Genomic DNA, 20,610 nt, shown 5'->3' on the forward strand with positions numbered 1-20,610 from the left:
TTTTCTCTCCATCCCAGTCCCCAATCTTCTGCTGCTTTTTCATCTTTGTTATATGTGCAGTGTTGGCTGACACGACACTTGGATGTATGGAGAAAACATAGCTTCTTGACTTTTCTATAATTGATCAAAGCTTTATGAGCCCCTGTCTCATTGGGAGGTAAAGAACAAACTTAAACTTAACTATTAATAACATATAGTCTTTTTGAACTTAAGTATACTCCATTCAGCTTAAATCACCCACTTTCAGATAAATGAAATGTTTTGGATTTCAGCCCCTTCTCCTTACTCCTTCCAAATATAGTGGAGCTTCCGTGACTGCATGTTGGAGGAGGATAAAAGGAATACTCAGAATCACATGCTGTTATATGGATTCTGGATCCTTGCTGGCCTTGCTGCAGGATGGGTTGTTGAAAAATAATACATTCCAACTAGTCTTTTGGAGTCTATGGTTCTGGCTATTTGTACTTGATTGCAAAGGTCTCACACAAAATGGCCTTTCTGATGCAACCCCAGGCTTCTGTCCATCCATCTGTGACCCCTAAGCGGGGCACATGCGAATTTATGGATCCCTACACCTCACTGCTTGTTGTGAGGTATCAAGGCACTACATCAGACTCCTCTGTCTTGCAGCTTCCTCCACGGCTTGGCTCCTCTTAGAGGTCTAGGTCCTCCCCCTGTGAACCTGCGCAAGCGTTTCATTGGTGCCTCCATGCCCCATGATCTTAGGCTTCTCTATTACTTAGGTGCTTCTATTGTATCCTCACTTCCACCACCTAGATTTAGACCCTGAAGGAGAAAGCAAGGACAAATGCATATGGTCTTTAACCAACTTGTTTCTTTCTTTCCCACAACCATGGGGACTGGAAGGGGTAGGCTCTGTTTTCTTCTTCCTGTGTGGAAGGGACTTCCCCTACATCATCGTCTCCTTCCTGAGGGTCATTAATCTTCCCGGTTCAGTCTTAACGATGGAAGGGCATCTTCTTTATGTTATGGAAGATATCCTGTGATTTGAGCTGGCCAGGTACAGTTGGGAGTCCAAGATGGCTAGAGACTTGGAGTCACAGAAGATGAAAATACTCTGGTTGAATAATTCCCAAATAGTATATCCATTATATGTGACACAATACTCTGGATTCCTCTAGGAGAAATTCTGTTCCCAGAATTAATCATTCTAAAAATAACAGCTAATATCTATTGACTGCTTATGTTGTGCTAGGCATTTTTCTAAGATATATATTTGAATCACATATAATCCTATGATGTAAGTACTATTATCATTCCTATTTTATAGATGAAGGGGTAAGGGGTATAGTAAAATTTGCATGGTTAAGTATGAATTACTATTTGAACATGATTCTGACTGTGAATCCCAGGCTCTTTTAGTACACTTCTTTCTTCATCCTGCTGCTGGAGTTTGTTCTCCCCTTAAACACTCTGCATTCTATGTGTCTGTCAAATCAAACTATTTGCTGTTCCACTTATATTCTATCTCATTTCTCCTCTTCTATGTCTTTGCTCATTCTGTCCTCTTTGCCTAGAATACCCTCTTCCCACCATTCTCCATCTTCCAGAGCTCTGCCTAACTACCTCCCTACTCCAAAGTTTCTCTGATTCCCATGGCTGGAAGGAATCTGTCTTCTAAATTCTCTCCATTTTTGTGCTTAGAGTGTCTCAACCTCAACATGGAATTAATCATATATCATTTCAAGAGTCACTTTCAGATTCAGGCTTGCACTCCCATTTTTTGTGCAGCCAGCACAGAGACTGGATGAGTGGGTGGAAGACCTTCTTCTGCACACACTGGACCATCCCTGCTGCAGAGTTCAGTCAAAATATTGTGTGAGGAACCTGCCTAGGAGCTGGACCCAGAGCTGGTAACCTACAGTCAGCATTAAATGAGATTCTGGAGATGACCTCTTTCATCTCAGCCTGTGACTCATATGTGGAAATTCAGTCAACAAAGGGATGGAAGGACCTTGCCTCTATATGACCTTCTGTTCCAAGAGCTGACCACCTGCTTCTTGGAGGCAAACCCCTGCCTACTTCCCTCTATTCAATAATTACTTATTCTTTACAAGTTCCAATGAATCCCTCACCTCCCGCCAATTTGTTATATCTGAAGAAAGTGCCAAACACTTTTTTTTTCACACCAGCTTATCTCTTGGGAATATTGTCCTGTATTTGGAGCTCTTTGAGCATCTGTAAAGGAGTAAGTGGTTCAAGCAACCCCAGGAGGTGATGTGTAGCCTGGTTGGTGTACCTCAGGAGAGAGGCTGACCTGGTGACCAGAAGGCATTTGGTTCCTGGGAGGCACAAAGAAGGACCACTGCTCAGGATCAGCCAGCTGGAACTTGTGTGATGACTGCACACTCTGGCCTTGGGCTTGCTTTGCCTTTGAATATGAGAAAGACCTTTCCCCCACCACCTACTTTTCCTAGGGCCAGGGTCCCCTCTTCATATTCTGCTTTCCCACATGGCTCCAGCACCACATCTAAATAGTTCCATGTATGTTCAAGCCAAATGTGCTCAGACCTCTCCCTGAGGGGGCATTTCTCTCAATAGGAGAAAAGAAAGGCAGGAGCGCTAGAGTGACCCTGGTGTAATTCTGATTTCTCTGGAACCCTGGGGTCTAGATTATGAAGTCCCTTGGATGGATGCACTCTTTGCTTGCCAGAGGGAAGGAAGGTATCTTTTGTGCAGTTTAAGATTCTCCCAGGAGGTCAGAAACCAGTTTAGGTCGTCGTATCTCCATTGTCATTTGTTTCTAGGTATTTTTTGATTTCCCCTTTGATTTCTTCAGTGATCACTTCGTTATTAAGTAGTGTATTGTGTAGCCTCCATGTGTTTGTATTTTTTACAGATCTTTTCCTGTAATTGATATCTAGTCTCATAGCGTTGTGGTCGGAAAAGATACTTGATACGATTTCAATTTTCTTAAATTTACCAAGGCTTGATTTGTGACTCAAGATACGATCTATCCTGGAGAATGTTCCATGAGCACTTGAGAAAAATGTGTATTCTGTTGTTTTTGGGTGGAATGTCCTATAAATATCAATTAAGTCCATCTTGTTTAATGTATCATTTAAAGCTTGTGTTTCCTTATTTATTTTCATTTTGGATGATCTGTCCATTGGTGAAAGTGGGGTGTTAAAGTCCCCTACTATGATTGTGTTGCTGTCGATTTCCCCTTTTATGGCTGTTAGTATTTGCCTTATGTATTGAGGTGCTCCTATGTTGGGTGCATAAATATTTACAATTGTTATACCTTCCTCTTGGATCGATCCCTTGATCATTATATAGTGTCCTTCTTTGTCTCTTGTAATAGTCTTTATTTTAAAGTCTATTTTGTCTGATATGAGAATTGCTACTCCAGCTTTCTTTTGATTTCCATTTGCATGGAATATCTTTTTCCATCCCCTCACTTTCAGTCTGTATGTGTCTCTAGGTCTGAAGTGGGTCTCTTGTAGACAGCATATATATGGGTCTTGTTTTTGTATCCATTCAGCCAGCCTGTGTCTTTTGGTGGGAGCATTTAATCCATTTACATTCAAGGTAATTATCGATATGTATGTTCCTATTCCCATTTTCTTAACTGTTTTGGGTTTGTTATTGTAGGTGTTTTCCTTCTCTTGTGTTTCTTGCCTAGAGAAGTTCCTTTAGCATTTGTTGTAAAGCTGGTTTGGTGGTGCTGAACTCTCTCAGCTTTTGCTTGTCTGTAAAGGTTTTAATTTCTCCATCACATCTGAATGAGATCCTTGCTGGGTAGAGTAATCTTGGTTGTAGCTTTTTCTCCTTCATCACTTTAAGTATATCCTGCCACTCCCTTCTGGCTTGCAGAGTTTCTGCTGAAAGATCAGATGTTAACCTTATGGGGATTCCCTTGTGTGTTATTTGTTGTTTTTCCCTTGCTGCCTTTAATATGTTTTCCTTATATTTAATTTTTGACAGTTTGATTAATATGTGTCTTGGCGTGTTTCTCCTTGGATTTATCCTGTATGGGACTCTCTGTGCTTCCAGGACTTGATTAACTATTTCCTTTCCCATATTAGGGAAGTTTTCAACTATAATCTCTTCAAATATTTTCTCAGTCCCTTTCTTTTTCTCTTCTTCTTCTGGGACCCCTGTAATTCGAATGTTGGTGCGTTTAATGTTGTCCCAGAGGTCTCTGAGACTGTCCTCAGTTCTTTTCATTCTTTTTTCTTTATCCTGCTCTGCAGTAGTTATTTCCACCATTTTATCTTCCGGTCACTTATCCTTTCTTCTGCCTCAGTTTTTCTGCTATTGATCCCATCTAGAGTATTTTTAATGCCATTTATTGTGTTTTTCATCATTGCTTGGTTCCTCTTTAGTTCCTCTACGTCCTTGTTAAATGTTTCTTGCATTTTGTCTATTCTATTTCCAAGATTTTGGATCATCCTTACTATCATTATTCTGAATTCTTTTTCAGGTAGACTACCTATTTCCTCTTCATTTGTTAAGTCTGGTGTGTTTTGACCCTGCTCCTTCATCTGCTGTGTGTTTTTCTGTCTTCTCATTTTGCTTATCTTACTGTGTTTGGGGTCTCCTTTTCACAGGCTGCAGGTTCGTAGTTCCCGTTGTTTTTGGTATCTGTCCCCAGTGGCTAAGGTTGGTTCAGTGGGTTGTGTAGGCTTCCTGGTGGAGGGAACTAGTGCCTGAGTTCTGGTGGATGAGGCTGGATCTTGTCTTTCGGGTGGGCACGTCCACGTCTGGTGGTGTATTTTGGGGTGTCTGTGGCCTTATTATGATTTTAGGCAGCCTCTCTGCTAATGGATGGGGCTGTGTTCCTGTCTTGCTAGTTGTTTGGCATAGGGTGTTCAGCACTGTAGCTTGCTGGTCATTGAGTGATGCTGGGTCTTGATGTTGAGATGGAGATCTCTGAGAGATTTTTGCCGTTTGGTATTACGTGGAGCTGGGAGGTCTCTTGTGGACCAGTGTCCTGAAGTTGGCTCTCCCACCTCAGAGGTACGGCCCTGATGCCCGGCTGGAGCACCAAGAGCCTTTCGTCCACACGGCTCAGAGTAAAAGGGAGAAAAAATAGAAAGAAAGAAGGAAAGAAAGAGGCTATAATATAGTGAAGTAAAATAAAGCTATTATAAAGCAAAGCTATACAGACAAAATCTCACCCAGAAGCATATACATATACACTCACAAAAAAAAGGAAAAGGGGAAAAATTAATATATCCTGCTCCCAAAGGCCACCTCCTGAAGTTGGGATGATTCGTTGTCTATTCAGGTATTCAACAGATGCAGGCACATCAAGTTGTTTGTGGAGGTTTAATCCGCTGCTTCTGAGGCTGCTGGGAGAGATTTCCCCTTCTCTTCTCTGTTCGCACAGCTCCTGGGGATCAGCTTTGGATTTGGACCCGCCTCTGCGTGTAGGTCGCCTGGGGGCGTCTGTTCCCCGCCCAGACAGAACGGGGTTAAAGAAGCAGCTGCTTCGGGGGCTCTGGCTCACTCAGGCCGCGGGGAGGGAGGGGTACAGAGGAGGCGGGGCGAGCCTGTGGCGGCAGAGGCCGGCGTGACGTTGCAGCAGCCTGAGGCGCGCAGTGCGTTCTCCCGGGGAAGTTGTCCCTGGATCACGGGACCCTGGCAGTGGTGGGCTGCACAGCCTCCCGGGAGGGGCGGTGTGGAGAGTGACCTGTGCTCACACACAGGATTTTTGGAGGCGGCAGCAGCAGCCCCAGCGTCTCACGCCCGTCTCTGGGGTCCGCGCTAATAGCCGCGGCTCGCGCCCGTTTCTGGAGTTCGTTTAGGCGGCGCTCTGAATCCCCTCTCCTTGCGCGCCGCGAAACAAAGCGGCAAGAAAAAGTCTCTTGCCTCTTCGACAGCTGCAGACTTTTTCCCGGACTCCCTCCCGGCTAGCACTGAAGCCCGAGCCTCAGCTCCCAGCCCCCGCTTGCCCCGGCGGGTGAGCAGACAAGCCTCTCGGGCTGGTGAGCGCTGCTCGGCGCCGAACCTCTGTGCGGGAATCTCTCCGTTTTTCCCTCTGCGCCCCTGTTGCTGTGGGATCCGCGCTGATAGCCGCGGCTCGCGCCAGTCTCTGGAGTTCGTTTAGGCGGCGCTCTGAATCCCCTCTCCTCGCGCACCAGGAAACAAAGAGGGAAGAAAAAGTCTCTTGCCTCTTCGGCAGCTGCAGACTTTTTCCCGGACTCCCTCCCGGCTAGCTGTGGTGCACTAACCCCTTCAGGCTGTGTTCACGCCGCCAACCCCAGTCCTCTCCCTGCGATCCGACAGAAGCCCAAGCCTCAGCTCCCAGCCCCGCCCGCCCCAGCGGCTGAGCAGACAAGCCTCTCGGGCTGGTGATTGCTGGTCGGCGCCCAGCCTCTGTGCGGGAATCTCTCCGCTTTGCCCTCCGCAGCCCTGTGGCTGCGCTCTCCTCCGTGGCTCCAAAGCTTCCCCCCTCTGCCACCCGCAGTCTCTGCCCGCGCAGGGGCTTCCTAGTGCGTGGAAATCTTTCCTCCTTCACAGCTCCCTCCCACTGGTGCAGGTGCCGTCCCTATTCTTTTCTCTCTGTTATTTCTTTTTTCTTTTGCCCTACCCAAGAACAGGGGGAGTTTCTTGCCTTTTGGGAGGTCTGACGTTTTCTGCCAGCGTTCAGTGGGTGTTCTGTAGGAGCAGCTGCACGTGTAGATGTATTTCTACTGTATCTGTGGGAAGGAAGGTGATCTCCGTGTCTTACTCTTCTGCCGTCTTCTCTCCTCCAGAAACCAGTTTAAATGGCCTTTTAAACATTCTTAGAGGAAGTCCCCTCCTTTGGACACAGGAGGGCAGTTACTGAATGCAGCTCACTAGACCAGAGTGAGACCTTGGGGCAATGTTTTGGCTCCAGCAAGTGTTAGTGTTAGCTGTGCATCCTTAAGCAAGTAATTTCCTCATTTGAAATTCAGATATTCTCACCTAAGAAAGGAGTGAGTTGAGTTACATGTCCTAAAAGGCCTTTTCCTGCTTTGGTGTCCTATTGAGGTGTGTGTGTGTGTGTGTGTGTGTGTGTGTGTGTGTCTTCTTGAGCCCAAGGGAGAGATAATGGTTAAATTGAGGAGATATGATTCAAAGCCAAAATTTTCCCCTAGAAATAGAACTCACTTTAAGTTTTCTAACCACCTCCCATGTGTTACTTTTTCCTTCAGAAGTCTGCAATTGGTTTTTATACATGAAAGGCCTGAAGCCATCTTTTGATTTCTTCAACTTGAGAATCAACTTATTTTTGATGTTGGATGCTGAAAGAAAAATCTAATAGCTTCATCACAAAGCCATCCTTCTCTTATTCTGGCCAAGGAAATGGATCCGTTTTGCCAAAGGAGATTAAATTTTCAATATATAATAGTATATATGAATGTTTATATATCTCAGTGCATTAAACGTATCTTAAGCTTAGCATTAATTAGTCTTGAAAAGAAAAGTGTAAACACAAGTGCAATTAATTTATTACCTTAACACCAGTTAGATGAATGAACAGTCTCCATGCAAACAGCAGTTTTCATTAAACAAACAAGATGATTTTAAAATGAAGGGGTAACGTGAGCATGGAGTAGCGGTTCTTTGATTTATTTGCATGCATGAGTACACTCCTGGGCTGGCAGCTTGAGGGACGTGACCAAGATGAGGCTGGTTGCTGGTGTGAGCGGCCACTGTTCTAAAAATGCCTTCAAGAACTTCCTTCTCTGTTTCAAGGTTGAATTGTTTAAATGGCTATTACTTCATTGATCTAAATATACTAACATATAGAAGATTAACAGGGAAAATGCTTCAACAGTGTGGTTAAGATTCCATATGTTAATTATTTCATTTGATAACAACATAACACTTTAATTCACTGGAAAATCACAAATCTCACCAATATTTACAAAAGTTGTTTCAGTTAAATTTAAATGAAGGGAGGATGGTATGTTTTAGTATAAAAAGGAAAAAGGGATTGAATTCTTTTGACAGACACAATTGGTAACAGTCTACTCTTAAAGAATCATCTTTAGGAGAAGAGTCAGGACGGGGTAATAAATAAAAATGCAGTTATCATATTTGTGAAAATGCAGATAACCCCCAATATTTACTTGCTTGGCTTTAGAATGCATTGTGTAATTTTGTCTAATCAGAATTTATAAACAATTTGGCTTAGCCTAATGTTAAAGTGAGTTTGCATTTTCTGAGGGTATAGTGATTGGGCTGAAGGTGAATCTGCTGGGTGGTGATGGAGGAAAATGTTGGTTGAAACGTCACTGTTGGATTAAAAACACCAACAATTAATTAAATACACACACATACACACACAGACAAGCAAACAACTAAATAACCCCTTCACTATAGAAGAGCAGGAATTGCCCAAATGTGGGTCATTTGGGTCAATCCCAAACCATTTGTATAGACTCTGCTTCAAAATGAATCAGGAAGAAATGAAGACAACTACACACAATTACCACAGATGTGTGATAATACAATCAGACTTAGGCAGCCTTGGGGTGTGCTGTTTAGCAACATGCAGGGAAGACTGTCAACACTTCTATGACCACAGGGATACTGAAAGTTTAGGGGGGGGGTGTGGGTAACTGAGACTCTGAAGTTGAATCTTCCTGCTTATAACCCAGGACAAGGATTCCTTTTTTGCCCTGATGTAGATGGACTGCACTGAGAAGAGTTCAGAGATCACTGGTCCATAGACTAAGGATGAAAAAGTGGGAGTGTTTCTCCATAATAAGCCACAGTGGATGGGGTCCAAACAAATCATTCAATATCTCTTATCCATTCTCATCACTTGTATAGTTGAAAAGCACTTTTACAAACTATGACCTCAGTGGGCTTGCCCAACAGTCCTGTAAGGCAGGCAGAGAAAATATTTTCATCATCCCTGTTTCGTTGAACAAAACTGAGATGCAGAGAGAGTAAACATCTAGGTCACATGAGTTAGGACTTGAACCCAGGTCTTTGGATTCCAAGTAGAGCTCATCTTTGCAAGAGAGGGTGTGTTCTAGAAAAGTGGCCCAGGCCTTAGCAAAATGGCCACACAGATTATGTTCATTGCCAGTGGCAAACTCCACCCCTTTCTCTGTCCCCTTCCTCCCTGACACTAGAGCTGCTGACATCCTTCACATTAAGGTTTCAGGAACTGGATGTGTTCCTCATTTCAGGATTGTCTGTCTTCACCCAAAAGAATGATGAGTTTTCAAGCATCAATGGAAAAGAAATTTTTTTGGTTCTTTCCTTTGAGATTACACCATTATAGATAACCAATGACCTGGTTATGAGAAAAATTCTTTTCCGGCAGCCAGAATCTTAGAGAATGTTCTAGGGAGGTCATAAGATCTGGGTGGGAAAGCTCAGTGTGCTGCCGTGAATTGTCTTCCCATGAGGCTGTAAACCCCACACTCTAATTCACCCTTTTATCTCCATTGTGCTGCATTCTGTAGGCTTTGACTCTCCTGCACTGGCCAGATACAGAATGAGGGAAGATGAAGAATGAGTCTAGATAACCATCTGTGGCCTCTGTTTGACCACCTAAATATCTGGATATAGCTTGATGACTCCAATGGCTTCTGCCATTTCATTTTGCTATTTAAATATTTTTGCACAGTAGGTAATCAGTAAATGTCAGCTCCTGTTGCCCTTATCTAATCTCGCTGGTGTGGTTGTGCACACAGTAGGTGTTGAGCAGGTATCAGTAAATGTCAGCTGCTGTGGTTTGTGTCTAGTTGCTTCGCATTTTATGACTCCAGCTCCTTGAAAGCAGTGAGGTGTGAACACAGTTGCCCTTTCCCCAAGCAGCCTGTGAACTTGGTTATTGGTGAATTGTGCTCCAAGTACTGGCTTTTGGGTTTTCAATTATGAAACACCAGTGGGTCACTTCAGCCTGATACAATCCACCTCTTCCGTGGCCAGCAGGCCGCTGGTTTTGAGGTCATGGTCAGCGCTGGACTTGCTCCCGCCGTGGGAGGGCCGCCAGTGGAGCTGCAGCATCTTCTTGAAGTACTTCATGGTGTTGTTCTTGACGGTCACAAAGCAGACGGTGTTGATCATGCTGTTGCTCATGGCGATGCACTCGACGACGTAAAAGGCTGTGAGGTAGTGCTTCTCCTTCACGAATACGGTGGGGAAGAAGTCGCGCACGATGGTGAAGCCGTAGAAAGGCGCCCAGCACAGCACGTAGGCCGTGAGGATGCACATGAGCACCAGCACCGTCTTCCGGCGGCAGCGCAGCCGCTTCCGGATCTGTTCCGTCTGGAAACCAGGGACCGCCTTGAACCAGAGCTCCCGGGAGATCCTGGCGTAGCACAGGGTCATGGTGACCACCGGGCCCAGGAACTCGATGCCAAAGATGAAGAGGAAGTAGGATTTATAGTAGAGCTGCTGGTCCACTGGCCAGATCTGGCCGCAGAAGATCTTTTCCTGGCGTTTGACAATAAAGAGGACGGTTTCCGTTGTGAAGTAGGCTGATGGGATGGCGATGAGAATGGATACCATCCAGACCAAAGCGATCAGGAAGGAGGCTGTTTGATAATTCATCCGTGGTTTCAAGGGGTGAACGATAGCGAGATATCTGGTGGGGGAGGGAAGCTATCAGTAATAATGATGTGTGCTTGTAATCATTATTGGTTTTTAACTAACCCAAACACCCACAGTAGCAGACAAAATGGCACAATGACTCCCCACGTATCTATTTTCCAGCGTCAACGTGCTTCATCTTATTTTAGCAACATCATTTGGCATTTGGAGGAGAGGAGTGATTTAGTGTAAACAGCACAGGATGTGGGTCAAACAGACAGAATAAATCTTGGCTGGAGTGAATCACTCAGTCTCTCTGAGATTCGTTTCCTCAAATGCAACATGAGATAAAATGATACCTACCTTGCAGGGCTGCTGTAAATATTAAATATTATAATGTTTGTGAAATGCTTGGCATGTGCTAGGTGTGGCATGTACATGTGGCCTATCATGATTATAAGTCCTATTGATACCACCTTGGCTTTCCAGCTTGCCATTCTGCCTAAGAACATAATTCTTTCAAAACTCTTCAATCTAAATATCTTCTGGTGTAGAGGTGAAAGAAGAGCTGTGGACTAGGAATTTCTCTCTCCTGCCCTCAGGTGTCACCCCACATTACAGAGCAGGAGTGGACTAAGGGTAGAATCTGAGGAATCTAGTGAGATGTAAATGACTTGCCCAAGCTCACTTGGTGCAGGGAACAGAATCCAGGCTCTTGATACAAAACTTTTACACCCACCTCCCTGCGCTGTCTCAAGCTCAGATGAGAAGGTGTGTAAAGTTGCCTTGACACCATAAAGCAGCACACAGCATGAAACTTTTATCCTGCTCTTTCCAATGAGCAATGCTGCCTGGGAAAGAGGTTGGAGCCCTTAGTGGGAAATGAGCTCATTTGTGTAGGTTGAATACCTTCTTTCCAGAAAAACCTAACAACACCTATTTAGGTAATTTAGTGCCCTGGAATCATTCCTGTGCATTTTATGGAGTGAGAGGAAGAGGTGGTGGAGGAAGGTAGAGGAAGAAAAGAGGCATGAGGGGTAGGGAAGAAACAATACAACCTTGGAAATGAATATGTACCTTATACCTGCAGCTTGAGTCAGGTTATGACCAAGAGCAGGAAGCCACCCATAGAAATTCCATCCAGTTTACCCTTCTTTTGTAACTAGACCCTTTGGTCACCTTTCCAAGTTTCTGACTTGACCAAGAAGGCCTTCTGCCATGTTATTTCTGTCTGTCCCTGGCAATATGTCTGTCATGAGACTGTTTTATCGGCTCTTGCCTTCCCCTTGCTCACTGGCAGCTCTGACTCTATAGACTTCAATTAGGAGATCTCATGGCAGCCTGGCTCTCCCCAGCTTGCAGCTTTCTGAAGACATGAGATAAAGTTGCATCCCACCCCAACCATTGGCTGCACCCTAACTGTATATATTAATGAGCATTGCTTACTGGAGTTCTTCACCCATCCATGGGACCCAGCTTTTCCAAGTTAACCTGCGTGACTTGCCTGGGTAGCACAAGGCTCACAGGGCTGGAGATTGGGACAAATGGGCTAGCCAATCCTTCAATGGGGCAGGGACAACTCACAATCACTGTCTTTCTGTGATACTGAGTGTATCAGCTTCCTGTTGCTGCTGTAACAAATTACCACAAACTCAGTGGCTTAAACAACACAAATTAATTATCTTATAGTTTTGGAGGTCAGAAGTCTGATATGTGTCTCACTGGGCTAAAATCAACGTGTTGGTAGGACTGTGTTCCTTTCTGGAGGCTCTGAGGGGAAAATCTCATTTGTTTCTTGTCTAGGGCTGCCTGCATTCCTTGGCTTAGGGCCCCCTTTCATGTTCAAAGCCACCAGTGACCAGTCAAGCCCTTCCCACAACACATCACTCTGACACTGACTTTTCTGCCTCCCTCTTGCACATCTAAGGACCTTTGTGATTACACTGGGCCCACCTGGATAATCCAGTCTTATGTCCTTATTTTATGATCAGCTAATTAGCAACCTTAATTCCATCTGCCATCTTAATTCCCCTCATGCATAACATATTCTGGGGATTAGGATGTGGATATCTTGGGGGCATCATTATTCTGCCTATCATACTGAGTTCACAGTCCTTAGATAATGCAGAACTAATTCAAGACTTAATAACTCTCTCAATCTGGTTCTAGCATGAAAAGTATCTCAGTAACCAATGCCAAAGAGAACTTCCACAGCCCTGCTTAATCTGTTGTCAACTCTTAAATTCTAATTCCTTATCCTATAGGATGCTCCAAAATTCAGAGTTGTCATCAGCTAAATACTAAAATAAAGAACACTGGCCTAGGCATTATTCAGAAGGCCTGGATTTCAGCTGTGCACCTAAATCCTTGAATAAATCACTTATGCTTCTGGGACTTAGTTTCTTCATCTGTGAAAGGAAGATAAAAATGACTTTACAGACAACCTTGCAGGCTTTTTGAAAGATTCTATTTGAGAAGGTAAATGTACAGAAAGCATGGTGGACGCTATAATACTTTGTTTAAACCCATCTTTTCCCATGACTCATTCATTGGCAAGAGGGATATCTGCAAAGTCTTTGTTGCCATCTATCTGCTTGGATGTGTGTTTCTTGAGGTCAACACTCTTCTTCTGGGTTCTCTATGACTTCAAATATCATCCCTTCTAGGCCCTCTGCACATGAACCTTGCTCTTCTGCTGCTGCCTGTGTCAGGGTTTGCAGGTTTATCTAATTCTGAGTAGGATGTGGTCTCCATGCCTACAGATACAAGTCCATTATTTAATATTAGTGTCATCTCAGCAAAAGTGAGAGTTTGGCCGTCATCCATCTTTCTTATCATTTTGCCTGATTTTTCAGTTGGTTTGAAAGTGAGTGAGAAAGAGGGGTGCTATTTATTTATTAGGGTCCTGGATTGTAAGGGCTGAAATTCCATATACTGCTTTGACATCTACAGGGCCCCAAAAGCCTAGCTGTGAGTTCCTCTGTTTTCATCAGATATACCCCTCCACCCAGTGAGAAAGGCTCTTGTCCTGCTAGTTCCTCTATCAGTGGGAATAGCTGCACCCCCAATCCTCAACCTAATGGGTTTCACTTCTCTGCCAGTTGGCAAAATCATTCAAACAAGCCAATCTCATCCTCCCATGGGAGCCAAGGGTCACCTCAGCCTCTTGTCACTATAAACCCTGCTGCCCACATACCCTGCTGGTTCATTCTATTCCCAAGCACAGCTCTCATGTGACCCTGCCTGGTGTGCAGTGTTCTTCTCCCCTGGGCTGGCAGTATATGAGACCAACCAAGTGCTTTCACCCTCATTGTTCTAGTTTCAGGTGTTGTGTGTTCAGTCATCTACTACTATTGGTGCTGGAGAGTCCTGCCTTCATCAACGGGGTGAATAGGAGGTGGTCAGAATAGCACACTTGAATTGCAACACCTTCCTCATGAAGCGTTCCCAGACTGCATCACTAACATAATCATCTGTCTTTCTCTGAGTTACTCTTCACTTATCACTAGATTATTCTAGTTTTTGTGTGGAAGAAAAGCTCCCTGAGGTCAAAGACTGTGTCTTCTACTACTTTATGTTTCCATACGCATAGGTTGGGCACACAGTAGGACCCAGCAACCTGTGGATCTACCAGGTTGTAGCAGATGCTGTTGGTGCCCCTCTATTATCCCTTTGCTTTTATCACTTCAGTGCATACCTGTCCACTGCCACCTGCTAACACCTGCATTTCTTTGTTGGAAGGCCTTCTCTGGCTTCCAGAGTCCTCTTGGTAACTTGCACAGAATTTCCAGAGTGGCCTTCACAAATGACTTATGAGGGTTGGTGTGTAAATATCCTAGTTCCCTCCCACCTCTCACTCCTGGGAGAACTCTGAGGTGAGATCTACACCAGCTCCAAGAGTTCTGTGGCAGGAATAAGCATCAATTGTGCACAGTGGAAACTTGTTCAATAACACAGCTTGTATTGACTGCCTTCCCTTGCCTGCCTCCTTTCCTATCTCCCTATAGGTACTTCCTGAGGGCTACCTGCACATGAATCCTTGTCTCAGGGTCTATTTTAGGGGTAAACCAAACTAAGGCACAGGTTTGAGGCTCTGCGCTAAGCACTATGGAAACATGAAGATAGAAGTGGTTATTGCGCTTAAAACACAGTATCCTTTGGAAAAGACTGTCTGTGTCCCCAGACACAGCATGAGATTAAAAGACAGATTGGCATCAGATTACAAAGACTCTAGAGTGCTAGACTCAGGATTTGGCATGTGTTCTATAAGCATCGAAACTTTTGGAGGTTTTGTAAGGAATGAGACATGTTAGAAAGACTCTTCAGTGGTGATATTCTGATGCTTAATATGGATGAGTATAGATTTCAGGGGACAGTCAGGGGCTCCTGAAGGGGTGAAGAGACAAGTTAGAGGAGCATTATGATGGTTCAGCCATGACTTGCCAAGAGATGAAGCTGCAGGGACTATTGCCAGGACCTGGTGTAGGGCTGCACCTGGTGTAGGGGTGTGTGGGTGGGGGTAGAACAGGGAGAAAGGAAAAGGATGATGGTAGTATCTCCTGCTTGGGTGACTGGGAGATGGTGGAACTGCTGACAGAGCTGGAAGCTGACTGAGGCAGAGCTGGTTTGGGGTGGAAAAGGAACCACTCTGTATTGTAACAGAATGGTTGCTTCCTGAGAATCTCCCATGTTGAAAGAAAGAAAGAAAAGAAAGAAAGAAAGAAGGGAAGGAAGGAAGAAGGAAAGAAAGAAAGAAGAAAGAAAGAGAGAAAGAGAGAGAGAAAGAAAGAAAGAAAAAGAAAGAAAGAAAGAGAGAGAAAGAAAGAAAAACCCCACACCTACATTAGAAAGACAAAGGTTTCAATGGAACAAAGGTGATGAGAACAGTGGTAACTCACTTGAGTAAACATCAGAATCATTCAGGGATTGGGTAAAATGCAGATGCCTAGGCCCTAGCCCAGGGGATTCCCATTCAGTAGGGGCCCAGGAATCTGACTTTGTACCATTGTACCAAACATACTTTGTATCATTTCCCCTGGGGAATTTTGTGCAGTTGGTTGATAGGTAAGTTTCATAAACACTGGGTTCAGGGCTTACGAGCCTCAGAGTTGTGATAACAAAATTGTTTTTTCTTGCAGGAATTAAGTTATAAAAAGGAAGATGCCTCTTATACCTGTATGTGTATTATATTATCATAAATGAAAAATAATCACTGGGTTGATTAAAAAGGAACACAGACCTAAATAGCACTGAGAACGAGGGAAAAACTGGAGTTGAAAGGAGATAAAAGGGAAAAAGATGATTAAAAACACATCAAAATGAGTTTCAGCATAACTCACAATGGTGGACCAAGAAGATGTGACACAAATTGCCCCCCTCAAACAGGGCCCCTGGTGGTCCAATGCTGGCCTACAGCTATTTACATAAATAAAACGTGTCAGATTTGTCTGAAGCTGCTATTAGAAATTTTACTTTATAAATTTACACTAGATCAAGGACTTACAGAACATCTCACACAAATATATGCAAATAAGCACATGGATGTATTCAAAAAAGGCAAGAATGTCCTTCTCTCTTTTTTGCAACCAAACCCTGTAATCTTATTTTAAAATCAGCTCTGCCATAAAGTCACCAAAAGCAAGAGTACATACTGTATGATTCCATTTTTATGAAGTTAAAAAATAGGCAAAACTAAACTATGATGCTAGAAATCAGATCAGTGGTTGCCTGGGGTGGGAGGATTGACTGGTAAGGGGCACAAGGAAACTTTCTAGGGGATGGAAATGTTCTATATCTTGATTTGGGTAGTGGTTACAGGAAAAACTTCGCACATGCTACCTAGACTGGAAGCTGCCCTGGCTAACCTAGTTAACATGGCTTCTAAGTAGTAACCTGCCTAAACTTGCTGCTTTTGCTTTTGTGTTTGGTGAGGTTCATGGTTATATGACATGCCTGTATCTGAAGCAGATGTGGTGTATGGGGGCATGGCCCAGAGCTGGGAGGCTCAGGAGCCTCCCTCTTGTCCACATTTGGGAGAACATGAGCCACAACTGGAGAAATCAAGTCTCCTTTTGCCTCGATAGATGGACAAGCATTTGAATCTGGAGTAATGCCAACTTTTAGAGCTGAAGTGAGGAAAGAGGCAACCTGGGCCACCTCCATCTTTACCCCTACCCAACATCCTCACCTGTCGATAGCGATGGCCAGCAGGGCATTGGTGGAGACGTAGAGTGAGACGGTACGCAGGTAGTTGACAGAGGCACAGAGCACATGGCCGTGCTCCCAGGAGAGCTGGCGCACCACATAGTAGTCCATCTCGAAGGGGCAGCAGACAATGGCCACCAGGAAGTCTGAGATGGCCAGGTTAGCAATGAGCAGGTTGGTGAGGTTGCGCAGCTTCTTATAGCGGGCAAGGGCAGTGATAAAGACAAAGTTGCCAATGCCACAAATCAGCATGATGCCCACAAGTGCCACTCCGATAATGATCTTGGCTGCAAAGAAGGTGTGAGTCTTGGTCATATCCTCATCCTCATCTAGAGGGAGGTCGTAATCACCATAACTGAAGTTGAAGGGGAGGGAGGCGGCATGGTCTTGGGGTATACTGAAGTTGGTTGCAAAACTAGTGTTTCCATTCTGGGCTGCCATGGTGAAGCTTGCCAGTGAGTGGTATGCAGGAGTCTCCGGGGTCTGAGTACTCTGAGCTGGGGGTCCAGACCCTCTGCTTTCATGAGGTCAGAGATCCTAGTACCCTGCCCACATCTGTGGGGAGTCAAGACGCCATCGTGGATCCTGGAAGGAGACACAACCAGTTGATAAAATATAGGAGAACACCTGGTAGCATCCTCCCAGAGTCCCCCCAGGTATAGGCCAACCAGACGCAGTGTCTAACCCACAGACAGAACTACCCATGGCACAGAGGGGAGGACACATGAGTTCTGGAAATTGGGAAACCCTCTATTGGCTGTTTGGCTGTCGAGAGGGACTGGGCATGGGATGGATTGGACTCCCCAGAGACACCCAAGAAGAATGTGTATCTTTGCCCTTTGTCCAGGGACCAGGACCAGTTTGACTGCCCAGTCCCCCTCCCCCCAGCAGCCCCCACAGGGGTCTTCTGGAAGTTTTTCCCAGCTGCTCAGGCAGCTGGCCCAGGACTCTATGGCAGTCACAACATTGTGCCAGCTGTTGGCCAGGGACAATGAAGCCAGGATATGGGGATACAGCAGGGTCCTTCCTCCAAAGCAGGAACTGCTCCCTCTGTCCTGGCCAGTCCACAGACTTGGAAATCACCATTTTCACATGGACAGGCTGAGTCAACTTGGGCCAGTGATTTATGCTCTCTGAATCCCAGTTTTCCTGTAAACCAAATTCCTGTTGCCTAGCCCAGGGCCTGGCACAGAGTAGGGGCTGGATAGGAATCTGCTGAAGGAATGACTGAGGATCCTGATCAGGACTCTGCAGGTGGAGGGGCCTGTGGGTGGGAGGGAATTCTCCTGCTGCGCTGCTGGGCCACTCTAGAAAGAAGTCCTCTGTCTGCTTCCCTTCCCTGTCTCCACTCTTTTGAGCTGTCCCTTCACCAGGCCCCCAGCTCCCCTTCCAGAATCAGCCTTGATTGGGAGGTACCACATCTTGTCACCAAAGTCTGTGTCCTCTGAAAGTGGTGGCTGCTCCAAGACCTCGCTTAACTGAAAACAGCCACCCAAGGGGGGTGGGGGGAGTGTCAGTGAGGACCTAGGAGGGCCTGAGGGCTGACCTGTCTCTTATGGCCTAAGTCCTCTACATTCTTGGTGCCTCCAGATGCTCGCGGGGGAGGAAATAAAGTCTCTGAAGTACTGAAGTATTTACTCTGAAGTACAATCAGGAGATTGGGCACTGTTGGGTTCGCTGTGTCTGAGGGACTGGAAAAAGAACCCAGGTCCAGCACCTGCAGAATGGGGGTCCCGGCCATCCAGCCATGAACCACCTTCCCCCACCTCTTAGCACACCTGGAAAGGACTCCAAGTGTGCGGGCCGCGGGATGCTGGAAGCAAGAAGTGGACCAAACTGGACAGTAGGTTTGGCCCAGCCCTGTGAGAAGAGTGGGAGAACGAAGGACAGGAACTGCTCCCGGAAGGGACAGCAGTCGCAGGGTGGCGGGGACACTCCAACCTGCGGCGCGCCTGCCTGCTGTGTACCCGAGGGGAGGCTCAAAACCGCAGCTGGGGGCGTCCTCTTTTTGGGTCGCCTCTCCGTCTCACGCGAGACCCCAACCCCCGCAGACACTGAGACGGAGAAGCGGGAGTTGCGCCCTCTCGGCTTCTACGTTCGGCTGCTCTTCTGTCCCGGGACCCGCGAGGAGACAGCGGGCGCCCAGGCTGGAGCAGGTCCCCTCCCCGTTACCGCTGGATGCACTCCCTGCCCTTGATCAACCCGCTCCAGGATCCCCGTCCTTCCTCTCCCTTATTAACCACCCAGTACGGCACGGCCGCACGGCTCCCGGAGGCGCTGCCCCGGCAGGGGCGGGAATCGTCAGAAATTTAGGCTCGAGAAGCAAAGCCGGTGGGATCTCCGGGCGGGAAGAAAACTGGGGGTGGAGGGAGGAGACGGTGAAAGGGAATTTTCCCAGAGACACCTCCCCTTTCCTGCTCACCTTCCCGTAGGTGCCCCCCGCCCACGCCCTCCCCTGCAGTTTGGCGCCCGCCCACCCGCTGGCTCCCTCGGTCTGCGGCCTCACTGCCCAGTCCCAGCCTACGGTCCCCGGCCCGGTCATCTCCCGGCACCCACTCCTCTAGTGCGAGCCAGCCAGGGCGCATCCCGAGGGCGGCAGCAGGCAAAGCTGCTCGAAGACCCCAGAGAAAGAAGTAGGCATCGGAGCCCTCAGCCCGGGCGACGCCCCCCACCCGGCCACTGGAGCCCCGGGACTGCGCGGAGCTCTGCACCTACAGGCTTCCGCGCTTCCCCGTCTCCCTGGCGGCCTCGGGGACCCGGACTTGCGCTGCGTAGGAGGTGTTCCTCTTTCTTCCTCGCTCAGCGCGCTTCCCAGGCGAGTCGCGGTCTCCGGGTTCCTGCTACAGTTGGCGCTCCGCCCGCGAAGCTCTTCCCGGCTTCTGGGGCGCGGCCGGGTGCGCCCGCCCCGCGCTGGGCTCCGCCCCGGAGTCCCCGCCTGTCTCTGCGCGGAGGCAAAGGGTGGGCACTCGGCTCCTGCAACTGGTGCTCCCCGGGCGCCGGGCGCATGGAGCTCTAGCCTCCTTGGCGCGGGTGGGTCCCTCTAGAGAGTTTCTGAGCCCTCCGTACCCCCGTGTGAATGGAACGCAGTAGCCTTTTATTTTTTTAAAACATCTTTATTGGAGTATAATTGCTTTATAATGGTGTGTTAGTTTCTGCTTTATAACAAAGTGAATCAGCTACACATATACATACATGCCCATATCCCCTCCCTCTTGCGTCTCCCTCCCACCCTCCCTACTCCACCCTGTAGGTGGTCACAAAGCACCGAGCTGACCTCCCCGTGCTATGCAGCTACTTCCCACTGCTTCTCTATTTTACATTTAGCCTTTTAGATAATGCGATTCCGAAGAACCCGCGAGGCCCTCTGCACCCCCTAGGTGGCGCCCCAAGGGGGTCGCCAGTGAAGGATCCGAGGATCCGAGGATCCTGTCTTCCAGGGAGTCCAGTGACAGCGTCCGCTCCTGCTACACAGTGACTCCTTCTGGAGAAGCCCAGGGTGCATTCCATCGTTCCGGCAGCTGGTGCTGGGGATACTCCAGCGAGTGCAGAGTGGGACTTTGGGGTTGTGGGGGAGGAGACCCCCGGGAGGAAGCTGAGGACCGGGGGCAGCTTACCCTGCTCAAGGCTCCGATCCCGAAGTCCTCACTAAAACCTGAGATGTCCACAACTGCCAAAGTCCTTGGTCATTCAAAGACCATCCCAGTTGGGTCTCCTCCTGTCTTTAGGGGGACGCCCGAGCCCTCCACTTTGTTTACAACAGGCTCTGATTTTAGGCAATTTCTATTGCCTCTCTGGTCCTTGGTTTCCTTATACATTGAGCGAGGGGATTAAACCCTCAGGACCTGCTAATTCTGATGACTGGTAGCTGCAAAGCACAGAGGGAAGCTCTGGCTTTACAGAATTGGAACTGAAAAC

At 46.9% G+C, this 20,610-nt stretch overlaps 1 protein-coding gene across 1 annotated transcript; it reads right to left on the minus strand.

Moving 5' to 3' along the window:
* Positions 1-7,908: 7,908 nt before the first annotated feature.
* PROKR2 (prokineticin receptor 2) lies at positions 7,909-19,527 on the minus strand. Its single transcript, XM_059896565.1, has 3 exons — positions 19,411-19,527; positions 16,679-17,280; positions 7,909-10,546 (listed from the first exon to the last, which is right to left on the minus strand). Exons 2-3 carry the CDS (start codon positions 17,134-17,136, stop codon positions 9,850-9,852), a joined length of 1,155 nt encoding a protein of 384 aa, XP_059752548.1. The 5' UTR covers positions 17,137-17,280; positions 19,411-19,527; the 3' UTR covers positions 7,909-9,849.
* Between the last annotated feature and the right edge of the window lie 1,083 nt (positions 19,528-20,610).

Source organism: Balaenoptera ricei, chromosome 15 (assembly GCF_028023285.1).
Source record: "Balaenoptera ricei isolate mBalRic1 chromosome 15, mBalRic1.hap2, whole genome shotgun sequence".
NCBI classification, from domain to species: Eukaryota; Metazoa; Chordata; class Mammalia; order Artiodactyla; family Balaenopteridae; genus Balaenoptera; species Balaenoptera ricei.

Coding starts and splice junctions, on each gene's coding strand:
- PROKR2 (XM_059896565.1), bottom strand. CDS start 17,136: ATGGCAGCCCAGAATGGAAACACTAGTTTTGCAACCAACTTCAGTATA. Junction 10,547..16,678: donor CTGGCCATCGCTATCGACAG/GTGAGGATGTTG, acceptor CTCCCCCACCAG/ATATCTCGCTATCGTTCACC.